Consider the following 15,221-nt stretch of genomic DNA (forward strand, 5'->3'; position numbering starts at 1 on the left):
ACAGCTCAGCACAGTGGTCCAGGCAGCCACAGCTCAGCACAGTGGTCCAGGCAGGCACAGCACAGCACAGTGGTCCAGGCAAGCGCAGCACAGCACGGTGGTCCAGGCAGGCGCAGCACAGCACAGTGGTCCAGGCTGGCACAGCACAGCACGGTGGTCCAGGCAAGCGCAGCACAGCACGGTGGTCCAGGCTGGCACAGCGCAGCACAGCACGGTGGTCCAGGCAGGCACAGCACAGCACGGTGGTCCAGGCAGGCACAGCACGGTGGTCCAGGCAGGCACAGCACAGCACGGTGGTCCAGGCAGGCACAGCACAGCACGGTGGTCCAGGCAGGCACAGCACAGCACGGTGGTCCAGGCAGGCACAGCACAGCACGGTGGTCCAGGCAGGCACAGCACAGCACGGTGGTCCAGGCTGGCACAGCACAGCACAGTGGTCCAGGCTGGCACAGCACAGCACAGTGGTCCAGGCAGGCACAGCACGGTGGTCCAGGCAAGCACAGCACAGCACAGTGGTCCAGGCTGGCACAGCACAGCACAGTGGTCCAGGCTGGCACAGCACAGCACAGTGGTCCAGGCTGGCACAGCACAGCACAGTGGTCCAGGCAGGCATAGCTCAGCACAGTGGTCCAGGCAGGCACAGCTCAGCACAGTGGTCCAGGCAGGCACAGCTCAGCACAGTGGTCCAGGCAGGCACAGCTCAGCACAGTGGTCCAGGCAGGCACAGCTCAGCACAGTGGTCCAGGCAGGCACAGCTCAGCACAGTGGTCCAGGCAGGCACAGCACAGTGGTCCAGGCAGGCACAGCACAGTGGTCCAGGCAGGCACAGCTCAGCACAGTGGTCCAGGCAGGCACAGCTCAGCACAGCACGGTGGTCCAGGCAGGCACAGCACAGCACAGTGGTCCAGGCAGGCACAGCACAGCACAGTGGTCCAGGCAGGCACAGCACAGCACAGTGGTCCAGGCAGGCACAGCTCAGCACAGTGGTCCAGGCAGGCACAGCTCAGCACAGTGGTCCAGGCAGGCACAGCTCAGCACAGTGGTCCAGGCAGGCACAGCTCAGCACAGTGGTCCAGGCAGCCACAGCTCAGCACAGTGGTCCAGGCAGCCACAGCTCAGCACAGTGGTCCAGGCAGGCACAGCACAGCACAGTGGTCCAGGCAAGCGCAGCACAGCACGGTGGTCCAGGCAGGCGCAGCACAGCACAGTGGTCCAGGCTGGCACAGCACAGCACGGTGGTCCAGGCAAGCGCAGCACAGCACGGTGGTCCAGGCTGGCACAGCGCAGCACAGCACGGTGGTCCAGGCAGGCACAGCACAGCACGGTGGTCCAGGCAGGCACAGCACGGTGGTCCAGGCAGGCACAGCACAGCACGGTGGTCCAGGCAGGCACAGCACAGCACGGTGGTCCAGGCAGGCACAGCACAGCACGGTGGTCCAGGCAGGCACAGCACAGCACGGTGGTCCAGGCAGGCACAGCACAGCACGGTGGTCCAGGCTGGCACAGCACAGCACAGTGGTCCAGGCTGGCACAGCACAGCACAGTGGTCCAGGCAGGCACAGCACGGTGGTCCAGGCAAGCACAGCACAGCACAGTGGTCCAGGCTGGCACAGCACAGCACAGTGGTCCAGGCTGGCACAGCACAGCACAGTGGTCCAGGCTGGCACAGCACAGCACAGTGGTCCAGGCAGGCATAGCTCAGCACAGTGGTCCAGGCAGGCACAGCTCAGCACAGTGGTCCAGGCAGGCACAGCTCAGCACAGTGGTCCAGGCAGGCACAGCTCAGCACAGTGGTCCAGGCAGGCACAGCTCAGCACAGTGGTCCAGGCAGGCACAGCTCAGCACAGTGGTCCAGGCAGGCACAGCTCAGCACAGTGGTCCAGGCAGGCACAGCACAGTGGTCCAGGCAGGCACAGCACAGTGGTCCAGGCAGGCACAGCACAGTGGTCCAGGCAGGCACAGCACAACACAGTGGTCCAGGCTGGCACAGCACAGCACAGTGGTCCAGGCTGGCACAGCACAGCACAGTGGTCCAGGCTGGCACAGCACAGCACAGTGGTCCAGGCTGGCACAGCACAGCACAGTGGTCCAGGCTGGCACAGCACAGCACAGTGGTCCAGGCAGGCACAGCTCAGCACAGTGGTCCAGGCAGGCACAGCTCAGCACAGTGGTCCAGGCAGGCACAGCTCAGCACAGTGGTCCAGGCAGGCACAGCTCAGCACAGTGGTCCAGGCAGGCACAGCTCAGCACAGTGGTCCAGGCAGGCACAGCACAGTGGTCCAGGCAGGCACAGCACAGTGGTCCAGGCAGGCACAGCACAGTGGTCCAGGCAGGCACAGCACAGTGGTCCAGGCAGGCACAGCACAGCACGGTGGTCCAGGCTGGCACAGCACGGTGGTCCAGGCTGGCACAGCACAGCACGGTGGTCCAGGCAGGCACAGCTCAGCACGGTGGTCCAGGCAGGCACAGCACAGCACAGTGGTCCAGGCAGGCACAGCACAGCACAGTGGTCCAGGCTGGCACAGCACGGGGAAGGTTTGTGCTGTGTTCTAGCCTAACAGAAAAAAACGCTACTACTGGAACACTGTTGTTTTGTTTGTTCATGTCCAGTATCAACGCTACTACTGGAACACTGTTGTTTTGTTTGTTCAGGCCCAGAATCAACGCTACTACTGGAACACTGTTGTTTTGTTTGTTCAGGCCCAGTATCAACGCTACTACTGGAACACTGTTTGTTTTGTTTATTCAGGCCTAGTATCAACGCCACTACTGGAACACTGTTGTTTTGTTTGTTCAGGCCCAGTATCAACGCCACTACTGGAACACTGTTGTTTGTTTGTTCAGGCCCAGTATCAACGCCACTACTGGAACACTGTTGTTTTGTTTGTTCAGGCCCAGTATCAACGCTACTACTGGAACACTGTTGTTTTGTTTGTTCAGGCCCAGTATCAACGCTACTACTGGAACACTGTTGTTTTGTTTGTTCAGGCCCAGTATCAACGCTACTACTGGAACACTGTTTGTTTTGTTTATTCAGGCCTAGTATCAATGCTACTACTGGATCACTGTTGTTTTGTTTGTTCAGGCCAAGAGTCAGTGGAGGCTTCTGAGGGGAGGACGACTCATAATAATGGCTGGAAAGGAGACAATGGGATGGCGTCAAACAAATGTAAACCATGTTTTTGATGTACTTGATAGCATTCCACCTATTCCGCCCCAGCCATTACCAAGAGCTCGTCCTCCCCAATTAAGGTGCCAACAACCTCCAGTGCCAAGAGTGAAGAAACACAGAGTACAGGCCACAGTTTTACCTGTCCTTGGGATGAAATGTGTGATGTAGGCTGTGAATGATGGTTATGTGATTGATGTTTGGCAGGGCAACCCCCTACTCCAAATCAAGTTTATTTTATATAGGCCTTCGTACATCAGCTAATATCTCGAAGTGCTGTACAGAAACCCAGCCTAAAACCCCAAACAGCAAGCAATGCAGGTGTAGAAGCACGGCGGCTAGGAAAAACTCCCTAGAAAGGCCAAAACCTAGGAAGAAACCTAGAGAGGAACCAGGCTATGAGGGGTGGCCAGTCCTCTTCTGGCTGTGCCGGGTGGAGATTATAACAGAACATGGCCAAGATGTTCAAATGTTCATAAATGACCAGCATGGTCAGATAATAATCAGACGTAAATGTCAGTTGGCTTTTCATAGCCGATCATTAAGAGTATCTCTAGAGAGTTGAAAACAGCAGGTCTGGGACAGGTAGCACGTCCGTTGGACAGGTCAGGGTTCCATAGCTGCAGGCAGAACAGTTGAAACTTGTTGTCCCCAGGTGTACTGGGGACAGCAAGGAGTCATCATGCCCGGTAGTTCTGACGCATGGTCCTAGGGCTCAGGTCCTCCGAGAGAGAGAAAGAAAGAGAGAAGGAGAGAATTAGAGAGAACATACTTAAATTCACACAGGACACCGGATAAGACAGTAGAAGTACTCCAGATATAACCAACTGACCCTAGCCCCCCGACACAAACTACTGCAGCATAAATACTGGAGGCTGAGACAGGAGGGGTCAGGAGACACTGTGGCCCCATCCGATGATACCTCCAGACAGGGCCAAACAGGAAGGATATAACCCCACCCACTTTGCCAAAGCACAGCCCCCACACCACTAGAGGGATACCTTCAACCACCAACTTACCATCCTGAGACAAGGCCGAGTATAGCCCACAAAGATCTCCACCACAGCACAAACCAAGGGGAGGCGCAAACCCAGACAGGAAGATCACGTCAGTAACTCAACCCACTCAAGTGACGCACCCCTCCTAGGGACGACATGAAAGAGCACCAGTAAGCCAGTGACTCAGCCCCTGTAATAGGGTTAGAGGCAGAGAATCCCAGTGGAGAGAGGGGAACCGGCCAGGCAGAGACAGCAAGTGCGGTTCGTTGCTCCAGAGCCTTTCCGTTCACCTTCACACTCCTGGGCCAGACAACACTCAATCATATGACCTACTGAATAGAAGTCTTCAGTAAAGACTTAAAGGTTGAGACCGAGTCTGCATCTCTCACATGGGTAGGCAGACTATTCCATAAAAATAGTGATCTATAGGAGAAAGCCCTGCCTCCAGCCGTTTGCTTAGAAATTCTAGGGACAATTAGGAGGCCTGCGTCTTGTGACCGTAGCGTACGTGTAGGTATGTACGGCAGGACCAACTCGAAAAGATAGGTAGGAGCAAGCCCATGTAACGCTTTATAGGTTAACAGTAAAACCTTGAAATCAGCCCTTGCCTTAACAGGAAGCCAGTGTAGGGAAGCTAGCACTGGAGTAATATGATCAAATTTCTTGGTTCTAGTCAGGATTCTAGCAGACGTATTTAGCACTGACTGAAGTTTATTTAGTGCTTTATCCGGGTAGCCGGAAAGTAGAGCATTGCAGTAGTCTAACCTAGAAGTAACGAAAGCATGGATTCATTTTTCAGCATCATTTTTGGACTGAAATTTTCTGATTTTTGCAATGTTAAGTAGATGGAAAAAAGCTGTCCTTGAAACAGTCTTGATATGTTCGTCAAAAGAGAGATCAGTGTCCAGAGTAACGCCGAGGTCCTTCACAGTTTTATTTGAGACGACTTTACAACCATCAAGAATAATTGTCAGATTTAACAGAATATCTCTTTGTTTCTTGGGACCTAGAACAAGCATCTCTGTTTTGTCCGAGTTTAAAAGTAGATCGTTTTCAGCCATCCACTTCCTTATGTCTGAAACACAGGCTTCTAGCGAGGGCAATTTTGGGGCTTCACCATGTTTCATTGAAATGTACAGCTCTGTCTCATCCGCATAGCAGTGAAAGTTAATATTATGTTTTCGAATGACATCCCCAAGAGGTAAAATATATAGTGAAAACAGTAGTGGTCCTAAAACGTAACCTTGAGGAACACCGAAATGTACAGTTGATTTGTCAGAGGACAAAACATTCACAGAGACAAACTGATATCTTTCCGACAGATAAGATCTAAACCTGGCCAGAACTTGTCCGTGTAGACCAATTTGGGTTTCCAGTCTCTCCAAAAGAAAGTGTGTGATCGATGGTATCAAAGGCAGCACTAAGGTCTAGTAGCACGAGGACAGATGCAGAGCCTCGGTCTGACGCCATTAAAAGGTAATTTACCACCTTCACAAGTGCAGTCTCAGTGCTATGATGGGGTCTAAAACCAGACTGAAGCATTTCGTATACATTGTTTGTCTTCAGGAAGGCAGTGAGTTGCTGCGCAACAGCTTTTTCTAACATTTTTGAGAGGAATGGAAGATTCGATATAGGCCGCTAGTTTTTTTTTTTTTTCTGTGTCAAGGTTTGGCTTTTTCAAGAGAGGCTTTATTACTGCCACTTAGTGAGTTTTGTACACATCCGGTGGATAGAAAGCCGTTTATTATGTTCAAAATAGGAGGGCCAAGCACATGAAGCAGCTCTTTCAGTAGTTAAGTTGGGATAGGATCCAGTATGCAGCTTGAAAGTTTAGAGGCCATGATTATTTTCATCATTGTGTCAAGAGATATAGTACTAAAACACTTAAGTGTCTCTCTTGATCCTAGGTCCTGGCAGAGTTGTGCAGACTCAGGACAGCTTAGCTTTGGAGGAATACGCAGATTTAAAGAGGAGTCCGTAATTTGCTTTCTAATGATCATGATCTTTTCCTCAAAGAAGTTCATGAATTTATTACTGCTGAAGTGAAAGCCATCCTCACTTGGGGAATGCTGCCTTTTAGTTAGCTTTGCAACAGTATCAAAAATAAATTTTGGATTGTTCTTATTTTCCTCAATTAAGTTGGAAAAGTAGGATGATCGAGCAGCAGTGAGGGCTCTTTGATACTGCACGGTACTGTCTTTCCAAGCTAGTCGGAAGACTTCCAGTTTGGTGTGGCGCCATTTCCGTTCCAATTTTCTGGAAGCTTGCTTCAGAGCTCGGGTATTTTCTGTATACCAGGGAGCTAGTTTCTTATGACAGTCACAACACTATCATATGCATAATGTTATGACTTTGCAGCTGTGGCAGACAACCCAAACCTCTGTAGAACTTACACCGCATAGAAGAGGGATGTCCCCTACAATGTTATGGGGCTCAGTGGTATTTGGTACAAGTTGATAAGATTCTTACTAGACTTACTAGGACCAAACCTTCAGTGTTGAACCATAGCATTGTAAGATCACATCTTCATGTTTCTATTTGTTCATCCCGGAAACCCTAGACCCACTCCAATTCCCATACCGCCCCAACAGATGACGCATTCTCTGTTGCACTCCACACTGCCCTTTCCCACCTGGACAAAAGGAACACATATGAGAATGCTGTTCATTGACTACAGCTCAGTGTTCAATTCATTCATCAAATGGCCACCCGGACTATTTCATTATTATTTTAATTTTACTTGATAAAAAAAATATATTTTCTTAACTGCATTGTTGGTTAAGGGCTTGTAAGTAAGCATTTCACGGTAAGGTCTACACCTGTTGTATTCCGCGCAAAATAACATTTGATTTGATTTGTTTGTGTAGGAGGAGTACAGGGCGGAGGGCATCAGCTGGCACAACATTGACTACATCGACAACACAGGCTGCATCAACCTCATCAGTAAGAAGCCCACAGCGCTGCTCCACCTGCTGGATGAGGAGTCCAAGTGAGTCCATTAGACCTCGCTCTGTCAGACCTGGGTCAAAATACGACCCGTGAGTCCACTCCGTCAGACTGGCAAGGAAGTGACTGTGCCTAGGTGATGTTATAGTGGAGAACAATGATAGTCTGTAATGGGAGATATTCAGGTCGCATCATAATGCATACTCTATGAAGTCTTAAAGTATATATAACCTGATATCCGAACAGTCCTCGTCTGATGACAGACCATTTTAATAAGTATATTTTATTTCATTCATAAGCATGGCTGAAATGTGTCATTTTTGTTTCAATACAACATCCTGGTAATTCCCTCTAGATGTGCCGTAACTAAATGGTCTGCCTCCTCCTGATCTGGACACTGACACACTGAATTCCTCCCACTTGAAATAGCTGCAAATCGAGTCCATGGCGCTCTGTGTTTTTCATAGCTCAAGTTCCCCTTAGCCTCTCCCTGTTCCACTCTTCCTGTCCTCTTCCTGTAAGCTGTTGGTTTACTGTGAACACTTCTGGCAGGGGACTGCTGTGCAGCGTCTCTAAAGGTATGAGAGAAAGCAGGAGTTTATCGTCCTCCTCTGGCCAACTACCTTCTCCCTACAGGGAGAGTTTGACTCTTAGGTGTAAATCTAGGATCAGCTCACCCTCCATTAATCCTTCCCTTAGCCATTATCGAAGGAAATATAAAACTGACCTTACTTCAGTGTTCATGGGTGACTACATTCTATGGATGTTGTGGAAGTTGGAACCACACATACGTCTTTGTGCTCCTGTATAACCAGAATCATTATTCAGTAGGGACCAGAAGAGGGGAGCGGAATGAATAGGTGTCTGTCTGTCGTTGTTCCTGCTCGTGTCTCTGTGTTCCTGCTCGTGTCTCTGTGTTCCTGCTCGTGTCTCTGTGTTCCTGCTCGTGTCTCTGTGTTCCTGCTCGTGTCTCTGTGTTTCTGCTCGTGTCTCTGTGTTTCTGCTCGTGTCTCTGTGTTTCTGCTCGTGTCTCTGTGTTCCTGCTCGTGTCTCTGTGTTCCTGCTCGTGTCTCTGTGTTTCTGCTCGTGTCTCTGTGTTTCTGCTCGTGTCTCTTTGTTCCTGCTCGTGTCTCTGTGTTCCTGCTCGTGTCTCTGTGTTTCTGCTCGTGTCTCTGTGTTTCTGCTCGTGTCTCTGTGTCTCTGCTCGTGTCTCTGTGTCTCTGCTCGTGTCTCTGTGTCTCTGCTCGTGTCTCTGCTCGTGTCTCTGCTCGTGTCTCTGCTCGTGTCTCTGCTCGTGTCTCTGCTCGTCTCTCTGCTCGTGTCTCTGCTCGTCTCTCTGCTCGTGTCTCTGCTCGTGTCTCTCTGCTCGTGTCTCTCTGCTCGTGTCTCTCTGCTCGTGTCTCTCTGCTCGTGTCTCTCTGCTCGTGTCTCTCTGCTCGTGTCTCTCTGCTCGTGTCTCTCTGCTCGTGTCTCTCTGCTCGTGTCTCTCTGCTCGTGTCTCTCTGCTCGTGTCTCTGCTCGTGTCTCTGCTCGTGTCTCTGCTCGTGTCTCTGTGTTTCTGCTCGTGTCTCTGTGTTCCTGCTTGTGTATGCATTATGATCCTCCCTGAGACAGGATGACACCAACCCCCCTGCCGTCCTTGTCCCAGCTTCCCCCAGGCCTCTAACCAGACTCTGCTGGACAAGTTCAAGCGGCAGCATGAGGGCAACGGCTACATTGAGTTCCCCGCCGTCATGGAGCCCGCCTTCATCATCCGCCACTACGCCGGCAAGGTCAAATACGGGGTCAAGGTCAGTGTCTGACTGTCTGGGTCAACAAGAGCTTCATGTGTGTGTCATAGCGTCCTAGCTTAAATCATTCCATTGAGTGGAATGGAAATGTCTATAGGACAAACTACTGTTTACTCTGGCAGGAATACTCCTGGAAAGGACCATGTGAAAAGAACATCAGAGCCAGCATGGTTCAGGTTAGCATGGCAGTGTTAAGGTGGGTTCAAGTCAGGCAAGATGTTTCATGCATTTTGTCATACAGTATGCTGTAGCTGACACACACACACACACACATACACACACACACACACACACAGTAATGGGCTGTGAAGACTTACACATACCTGTACAGGATGATTTGTTAATCACTCTCTTGGCCCAGTTCCCTGCTGCACAGTCCTAAAACCCAGACCTCAGACTTGGCAACCAGGAATATATCACACAATGTGCAGGTCTGGGCAGTCGTGTTTCACTCAACTGGTTTCTATGTCGTCTCCTGCGAACAACTTATTCAACCTGTTCATTTCCATGGGATTTACTATTGTTGTGTTTGGATGGAACAAGTCCAAGTAACATTTTACAGCTTGGTTGGAACCACATTGGCAATATATGAGGCATCAATCAATATAATTTCTCTGCGGAGAGGAGCATTAAGAAAGGTTTTAATTAGTGGTGTTGCAATCCAGTTCAAACGGAGTCCATCCTCTATGACACGGCTTCTTTAGTGACATGGTTTAGGAAACCTCAGGAGTTCTGCCATACCGTACACGAAGCTGCCTACCTGTTCCAATGAAAGTCTCACTAGAGAGGAAATTAAAAGCTGAAAAATGTATTGAAGCTGAGCTGAGCTTATATGTACGTTAAACTGAGGGTGAACTGAGTGCAATGCTTAGCTCTTCTCTCACTCTTTCTCTCACACACACTCTCTCTCTTTCTCACCCATACTCTCTCCCTTTCTCTGTCTCTCTCTCCTCTCTCTCTCTCTCTCTCTCTCTCTCTCTCTCTCTCTCTCTCTCTCTCTCTCTCTCTCTCTCTCTCTCTCTCTCTCTCTTACACGTACACCCAGATTCTCCTTTACCCAAATCCAGATAGCAGATGTTCTGAAAGAGCTGCAAAACCTGGACCCATACAAATCAGCTGGGCTTGACAATCTAGACCCTCTATTTCTGAAACTATCCACCGCCATTGTCGCAACCCCAATTACCAGCCTGTTCAACCTCTCTTTCATATCGTCTGAGATCCCCAAGGATTGGAAAGCTGCCGCGGTCATCCCCCTCTTCAAAGGGGGAGACACCCTGGACCCAAACTGTTACAGACCTATATCCATCCTGCCCTGCCTATCTAAGGTCTTCGAAAGCCAAGTTAATAAACAGATCACTGACCATCTAGAATCGCACCGTACCTTCTCCGCTGTGCAATCCGGTTTCCGAGCCGGTCACGGGTGCACCTCAGCTACGCTCAAGGTACTAAAAGATATCATAACCGCCATCGATAAAAGACAGTACTGTGCAGCCGTCTTCATCGACCTGGTCAGGGCTTTCGACTCTGTCAATCACCTCATTCTTATCGGCAGACTCAGTAGCCTCGGTTTTTCTGATGACTGCCTTGCCTGGTTCACCAACTACTTTGCAGACAGAGTTCAGTGTGTCAAATCGGAGGGCATGTTGTCCGGTCCTCTGGCAGTCTCTATGGGGGTACCACAGGGTTCAATTCTCGGGCCGACTCTTTTCTCTGTATATATCAATGATGTTGCTCTTGCTGCGGGCGATTCCCTGATCCACCTCTACGCAGACGACACCATTCTGTATACTTCTGGCCCTTCCTTGGACATTGTGCTATCTAACCTCCAAACAAGCTTCAATGCCATACAACACTCCTTCCGTGTCTCCAAATGCTCTTAAACGCTAGTAAAACCAAATGCATGCTTTTGAACCGTTCGCTGCCTGCACCCGCCCACCCGACTAGCATCACCACCCTTGGACGGCTCCGACCTAGAATATGAGGACATCTATAAATACCTAGGTGTCTGGCTAGACTGTAAACTCTCCTTCCAGACTCATATTAAACATCTCCAATCCAAAATCAAATCAAGAATCGGCTTTCTATTTCGCAACAAAGCCTCCTTCACTCACGCCGCCAAACTTACCCAAGTAAAACTGACTATCCTACCGATCCTCGACTTCGGCGATGTCATCTACAAAATAGCTTCCAGTACTCTACTCAGCAAACTAGATGCAGTTTATCATAGTGCCATCCGTTTTGTTACTAAAACACCTTATACCACCCACCACTGCGACCTGTATGCTCTAGTCGGCTGGCCCTCGTTACATATTCGTCGCCACTGGCTCCAGGTCATCTATAAGTCCATGCTAGGTAAAGCTCCGCCTTATCTCAGTTCACTGGTCAGGATAACAACACCCACCCGTAACACGTCCTCCAGCAGGTATATCTCACTGATCATCCCAAAAGCCAACACCTCATTTGGCCACCTTTCCTTCCAGTTCTCTGCTGCCTGTGACTGGAACGAATTGCAAAAATCGCTGAAGTTGGAGACTTTTATTTCCCTCCCCAACTTTAAACATCTGCTATCTGAGCAGCTAACCCGATCGCTGCAGCTTTACATAGTCCATCTGTAAACAGCGCACCCAATTTACCGACTGTTTTTATTTATTTACTTTTCTGCTCTTTTGCACACCAGTATCTCTACTTGCTCATGATCATCTGATGATTTATCACTCCAGTGTTAATCTGCTAAATTGTAATTATTCGCTCCTATGGCCTATTTATTGCCTACCTCCTCATGCCTTTTGTACACAATGTATATAGACTCATTTTTCTCCCTACTGTGTTATTGACTTGTTTATTGTTTACTCCATGTGTAACTCTGTGTTGTTGTCTGTTCACACTGCTATGCTTTATCTTGGCCAGGTCGCAGTTGTAAATGAGAACTTGTTCTCAACTAGCCTACCTGGTTAAATAAAGGTGAAATAAAAAAAATAAAAAATAAACACTCTCTCCCCTGTTCTCCTTCTCACGCACACTCTCTTTTTTAAAATCTCTGTCTCTCTATCACACTCACGTATCCCCACACAGGACTTCCGGGAGAAGAATACGGACCATATGCGTCCGGACATCGTGGCCCTACTGAAGAGCAGCAAAAACGCCTTCATCTGTGGCCTGATGGGCATCGACCCCCCAGCCACCTTCCGCTGGGCCGTCCTCAGAGCCTTCTTCAGAGCCATGGTGGCCTTCAGGGAGTCTGGGAAGAGACACGTACACAGGAAGACTGGTGAGTGTGCTGCACATTGAGTCCTTTTCCCCCTTTAGGCTCCTGAGTCCTTTTCCCCCTTTAGGCTCCTGGGTCCTTTTCCCCCTTTAGGCTCTTGGGTCCTTTTCCCCGTTTAGGCTCCTGGGTCCTTTTCCCCCTTTAGGCTCCTGGGTCCTTTTCCCCCTTTAGGCTCCTGGGTCCTTTTCCCCCTTTAGGCTCCTGGGTCCTTTTCCCCCTTTAGGCTCCTTTTTAAAGGGAAATGTATATATTTTGTTCCTTCATATTCATCCTCTCCAGCACTACCCAAACATCAACATATGTGAATATTGCACGTTTCCCCTCCTCTCAAGGACATTTTTTTGAGGGAGAAATGATGCACATCATTGCTGTGTATCATTGGATTTTAACCAGTTATGAGTAGGCATTGCCTACTAATTGGTTTGTTATTTTTAATCAAGCCTTAGTAGACATTTAGTAAGCAATTAGAAGGCAATGCTTACTCATCATTGGTTAAAATGATTGGTTAAAATGATGTCATTGGAGAAAAAAAGATATTGCTATATTTTTTACTACAAAAACATAGAAACGCATCATTTTCACACGTGGTGCTGTAGACGATGAAGCTGAAAATTTTTGAAATGTCCCTTTAATTCAAGTGCACCAGTCATAAGGCATACAGAAGTTATGTAGCTGTAAATTATGAGGCGTGCTTGTGGGCGGACCCCAGTGCAGCCAGGGCACAGGCTGTGTCCCATACCCCCCTCTGTTTGTATACTGTAGTGCGTGTGCCTAGTGCTGGTAGTACTGTCCTGCATTCAGTAGCTAGCTCTGCTAGCTTCCGCTCTATATGACTGCCTTCTGTCCCTCAACCCTTTACTCTACAGTGGTGCCTTCTGTCCCTCAACACTTTACTCTACAGTGGTGCCTTCTGTCCCTCAACCCTTTACTCTACAGTGGTGCCTTCTGTCCCTCAACCCTTTACTCTACAGTGGTGCCTTCTGTCCCTCAACCCTTTACTCTACAGTGGTTCCTTCTGTCCCTCAACCCTTTACTCTACAGTGGTGCCTTCTGTCCCTCAACACTTTACTCTACAGTCGTTCCTTCTGTCCCTCAACCCTTTACTCTACAGTGGTGCCTTCTGTCCCTCAACCCTTTACTCTACAGTGGTGCCTTCTGTCCCTCAACCCTTTACTCTACAGTGGTGCCTTCTGTCCCTCAACCCTTTACTCTACAGTGGTGCCTTCTGTCCCTCAACCCTTTACTCTACAGTGGTGCCTTCTGTCCCTCAACCCTTTACTCTACAGTGGTGCCTTCTGTCCCTCAACCCTTTAGTCTACAGTGGTGCCTTCTGTCCCTCAACCCCTTACTCTACAGTGGTGCCTTCTGTCCCTCAACCCTTTAGTCTACAGTGGTGCCTTCTGTCCCTCAACCCTTTACTCTACAGTGGTTCCTTCTGTCCCTCAACCCTTTACTCTACAGTGGTGCCTTCTGTCCCTCAACCCTTTACTCTACAGTGGTGCCTTCTGTCCCTCAACCCTTTACTCTACAGTGGTGCCTTCTGTCCCTCAACCCTTTACTCTACAGTGGTGCCTTCTGTCCCTCAACCCTTTACTCTACAGTGGTGCCTTCCGTCCCTCAACCCTTTACTCTACAGTGGTGCCTTCTGTCCCTCAACCCTTTACTCTACAGTGGTTCCTTCTGTCCCTCAACCCTTTAGTCTACAGTGGTGCCTTCTGTCCCTCAATCCTTTACTCTACAGTGGTGCCTTCTGTCCCTCAACCCTTTACTCTACAGTGGTGCCTTCTGTCCCTCAACCCTTTACTCTACAGTGGTGCCTTCTGTCCCTCAAGCCTTTACTCTACAGTGGTGCCTTCTGTCCCTCAACCCTTTACTCTACAGTGGTGCCTTCTGTCCCTCAACACTTTACTCTATAGTGGTGCCTTCTGTCCCTCAACCCTTTAGTCTACAGTGGTGCCTTCTGTCCCTCAACCCTTTAGTCTACAGTGGTGCCTTCTGTCCCTCAACCCTTTAGTCTACAGTGGTGCCTTCTGTCCCTCAACCCTTTAGTCTACAGTGGTGCCTTCTGTCCCTCAACCCTTTACTCTACAGTGGTGCCTTCTGTCCCTCAACCCTTTACTCTACAGTGGTGCCTTCTGTCCCTCAACCCTTTAGTCTACAGTGGTGCCTTCTGTCCCTCAACCCTTTAGTCTACAGTGGTGCCTTCTGTCCCTCAACCCTTTACTCTACAGTGGTGCCTTCCGTCCCTCAACCCTTTACTCTACAGTGGTTCCTTCTGTCCCTCAACCCTTTAGTCTACAGTGGTGCCTTCTGTCCCTCAACCCTTTAGTCTACAGTGGTGCCTTCTGTCCCTCAACCCTTTACTCTACAGTGGTGCCTTCTGTCCCTCAACCCCTTACTCTACAGTGGTGCCTTCTGTCCCTCAACCCTTTAGTCTACAGTGGTGCCTTCCGTCCCTCAACCCTTTACTCTACAGTGGTGCCTTCTGTCCCTCAACCCTTTAGTCTACAGTGGTGCCTTCTGTCCCTCAACCCTTTACTCTACAGTGGTGCCTTCTGTCCCTCAACCCTTTACTCTACAGTGGTGCCTTCTGTCCCTCAACCCTTTACTCTACAGTGGTGCCTTCTGTCCCTCAACCCTTTACTCTACAGTGGTGCCTTCTGTCCCTCAACCCCTTACTCTACAGTGGTGCCTTCTGTCCCTCAACCCTTTAGTCTACAGTGGTGCCTTCTGTCCCTCAACCCTTTACTCTACAGTGGTGCCTTCTGTCCCTCAACCCTTTAGTCTACAGTGGTGCCTTCTGTCCCTCAACCCTTTACTCTACAGTGGTGCCTTCTGTCCCTCAACCCTTTACTCTACAGTGGTGCCTTCTGTCCCTCAACCCTTTACTCTACAGTGGTGCCTTCTGTCCCTCAACCCTTTACTCTACAGTGGTGCCTTCTGTCCCTCAACCCTTTAGTCTACAGTGGTGCCTTCTGTCCCTCAATCCTTTACTCTACAGTGGTGCCTTCTGTCCCTCAACCCTTTACTCTACAGTGGTGCCTTCTGTCCCT

The 15,221-nt window shown here is 49.8% G+C and overlaps 2 protein-coding genes across 2 annotated transcripts; one reads left to right on the plus strand and one right to left on the minus strand.

Moving 5' to 3' along the window:
* Positions 1-5: 5 nt before the first annotated feature.
* LOC129850802 (keratin-associated protein 10-6-like) lies at positions 6-3,850 on the minus strand. The gene is made up of 5 exons (XM_055917034.1): positions 3,831-3,850; positions 2,195-2,404; positions 1,897-1,981; positions 1,095-1,497; positions 6-415 (listed from the first exon to the last, which is right to left on the minus strand). Exons 1-5 carry the CDS (start codon positions 3,848-3,850, stop codon positions 6-8), a joined length of 1,128 nt encoding a protein of 375 aa, XP_055773009.1.
* A 3,182-nt stretch (positions 3,851-7,032) lies between these two features.
* On the plus strand, positions 7,033-13,012 carry LOC129850803 (unconventional myosin-IXAa-like). Its single transcript, XM_055917035.1, has 3 exons — positions 7,033-7,156; positions 8,762-8,903; positions 11,976-13,012. The coding sequence occupies exons 2-3, from the start codon at positions 8,847-8,849 to the stop codon at positions 12,189-12,191; spliced, it is 273 nt and encodes a 90-aa protein (XP_055773010.1). The 5' UTR covers positions 7,033-7,156; positions 8,762-8,846; the 3' UTR covers positions 12,192-13,012.
* Positions 13,013-15,221: the final 2,209 nt, after the last annotated feature.

Source organism: Salvelinus fontinalis, unplaced genomic scaffold (genome assembly GCF_029448725.1).
Source record: "Salvelinus fontinalis isolate EN_2023a unplaced genomic scaffold, ASM2944872v1 scaffold_2343, whole genome shotgun sequence".
In the NCBI taxonomy this organism is placed as follows: Eukaryota; Metazoa; Chordata; class Actinopteri; order Salmoniformes; family Salmonidae; genus Salvelinus; species Salvelinus fontinalis.

What these genes read in the sequence shown, in the direction of transcription:
- LOC129850803 (XM_055917035.1), top strand. Translation starts at nt 8,847, where the DNA reads ATGGAGCCCGCCTTCATCATCCGCCACTACGCCGGCAAGGTCAAATAC. An exon ending in AGGTCAAATACGGGGTCAAG is followed by an intron (nt 8,904 to 11,975) that starts GTCAGTGTCTGA and finishes ATCCCCACACAG; the next exon opens with GACTTCCGGGAGAAGAATAC.
- LOC129850802 (XM_055917034.1), bottom strand. Translation starts at nt 3,850, where the DNA reads ATGACTCCTTGCTGTCCCCA. An exon ending in ATGACTCCTTGCTGTCCCCA is followed by an intron (nt 2,405 to 3,830) that starts GTACACCTGGGG and finishes GTGCTGTGCCAG; the next exon opens with CCTGGACCACCGTGCTGTGC. An exon ending in CTGTGCCTGCCTGGACCACT is followed by an intron (nt 1,498 to 1,896) that starts GTGCTGTGCCTG and finishes GTGCTGTGCCAG; the next exon opens with CCTGGACCACCGTGCTGTGC.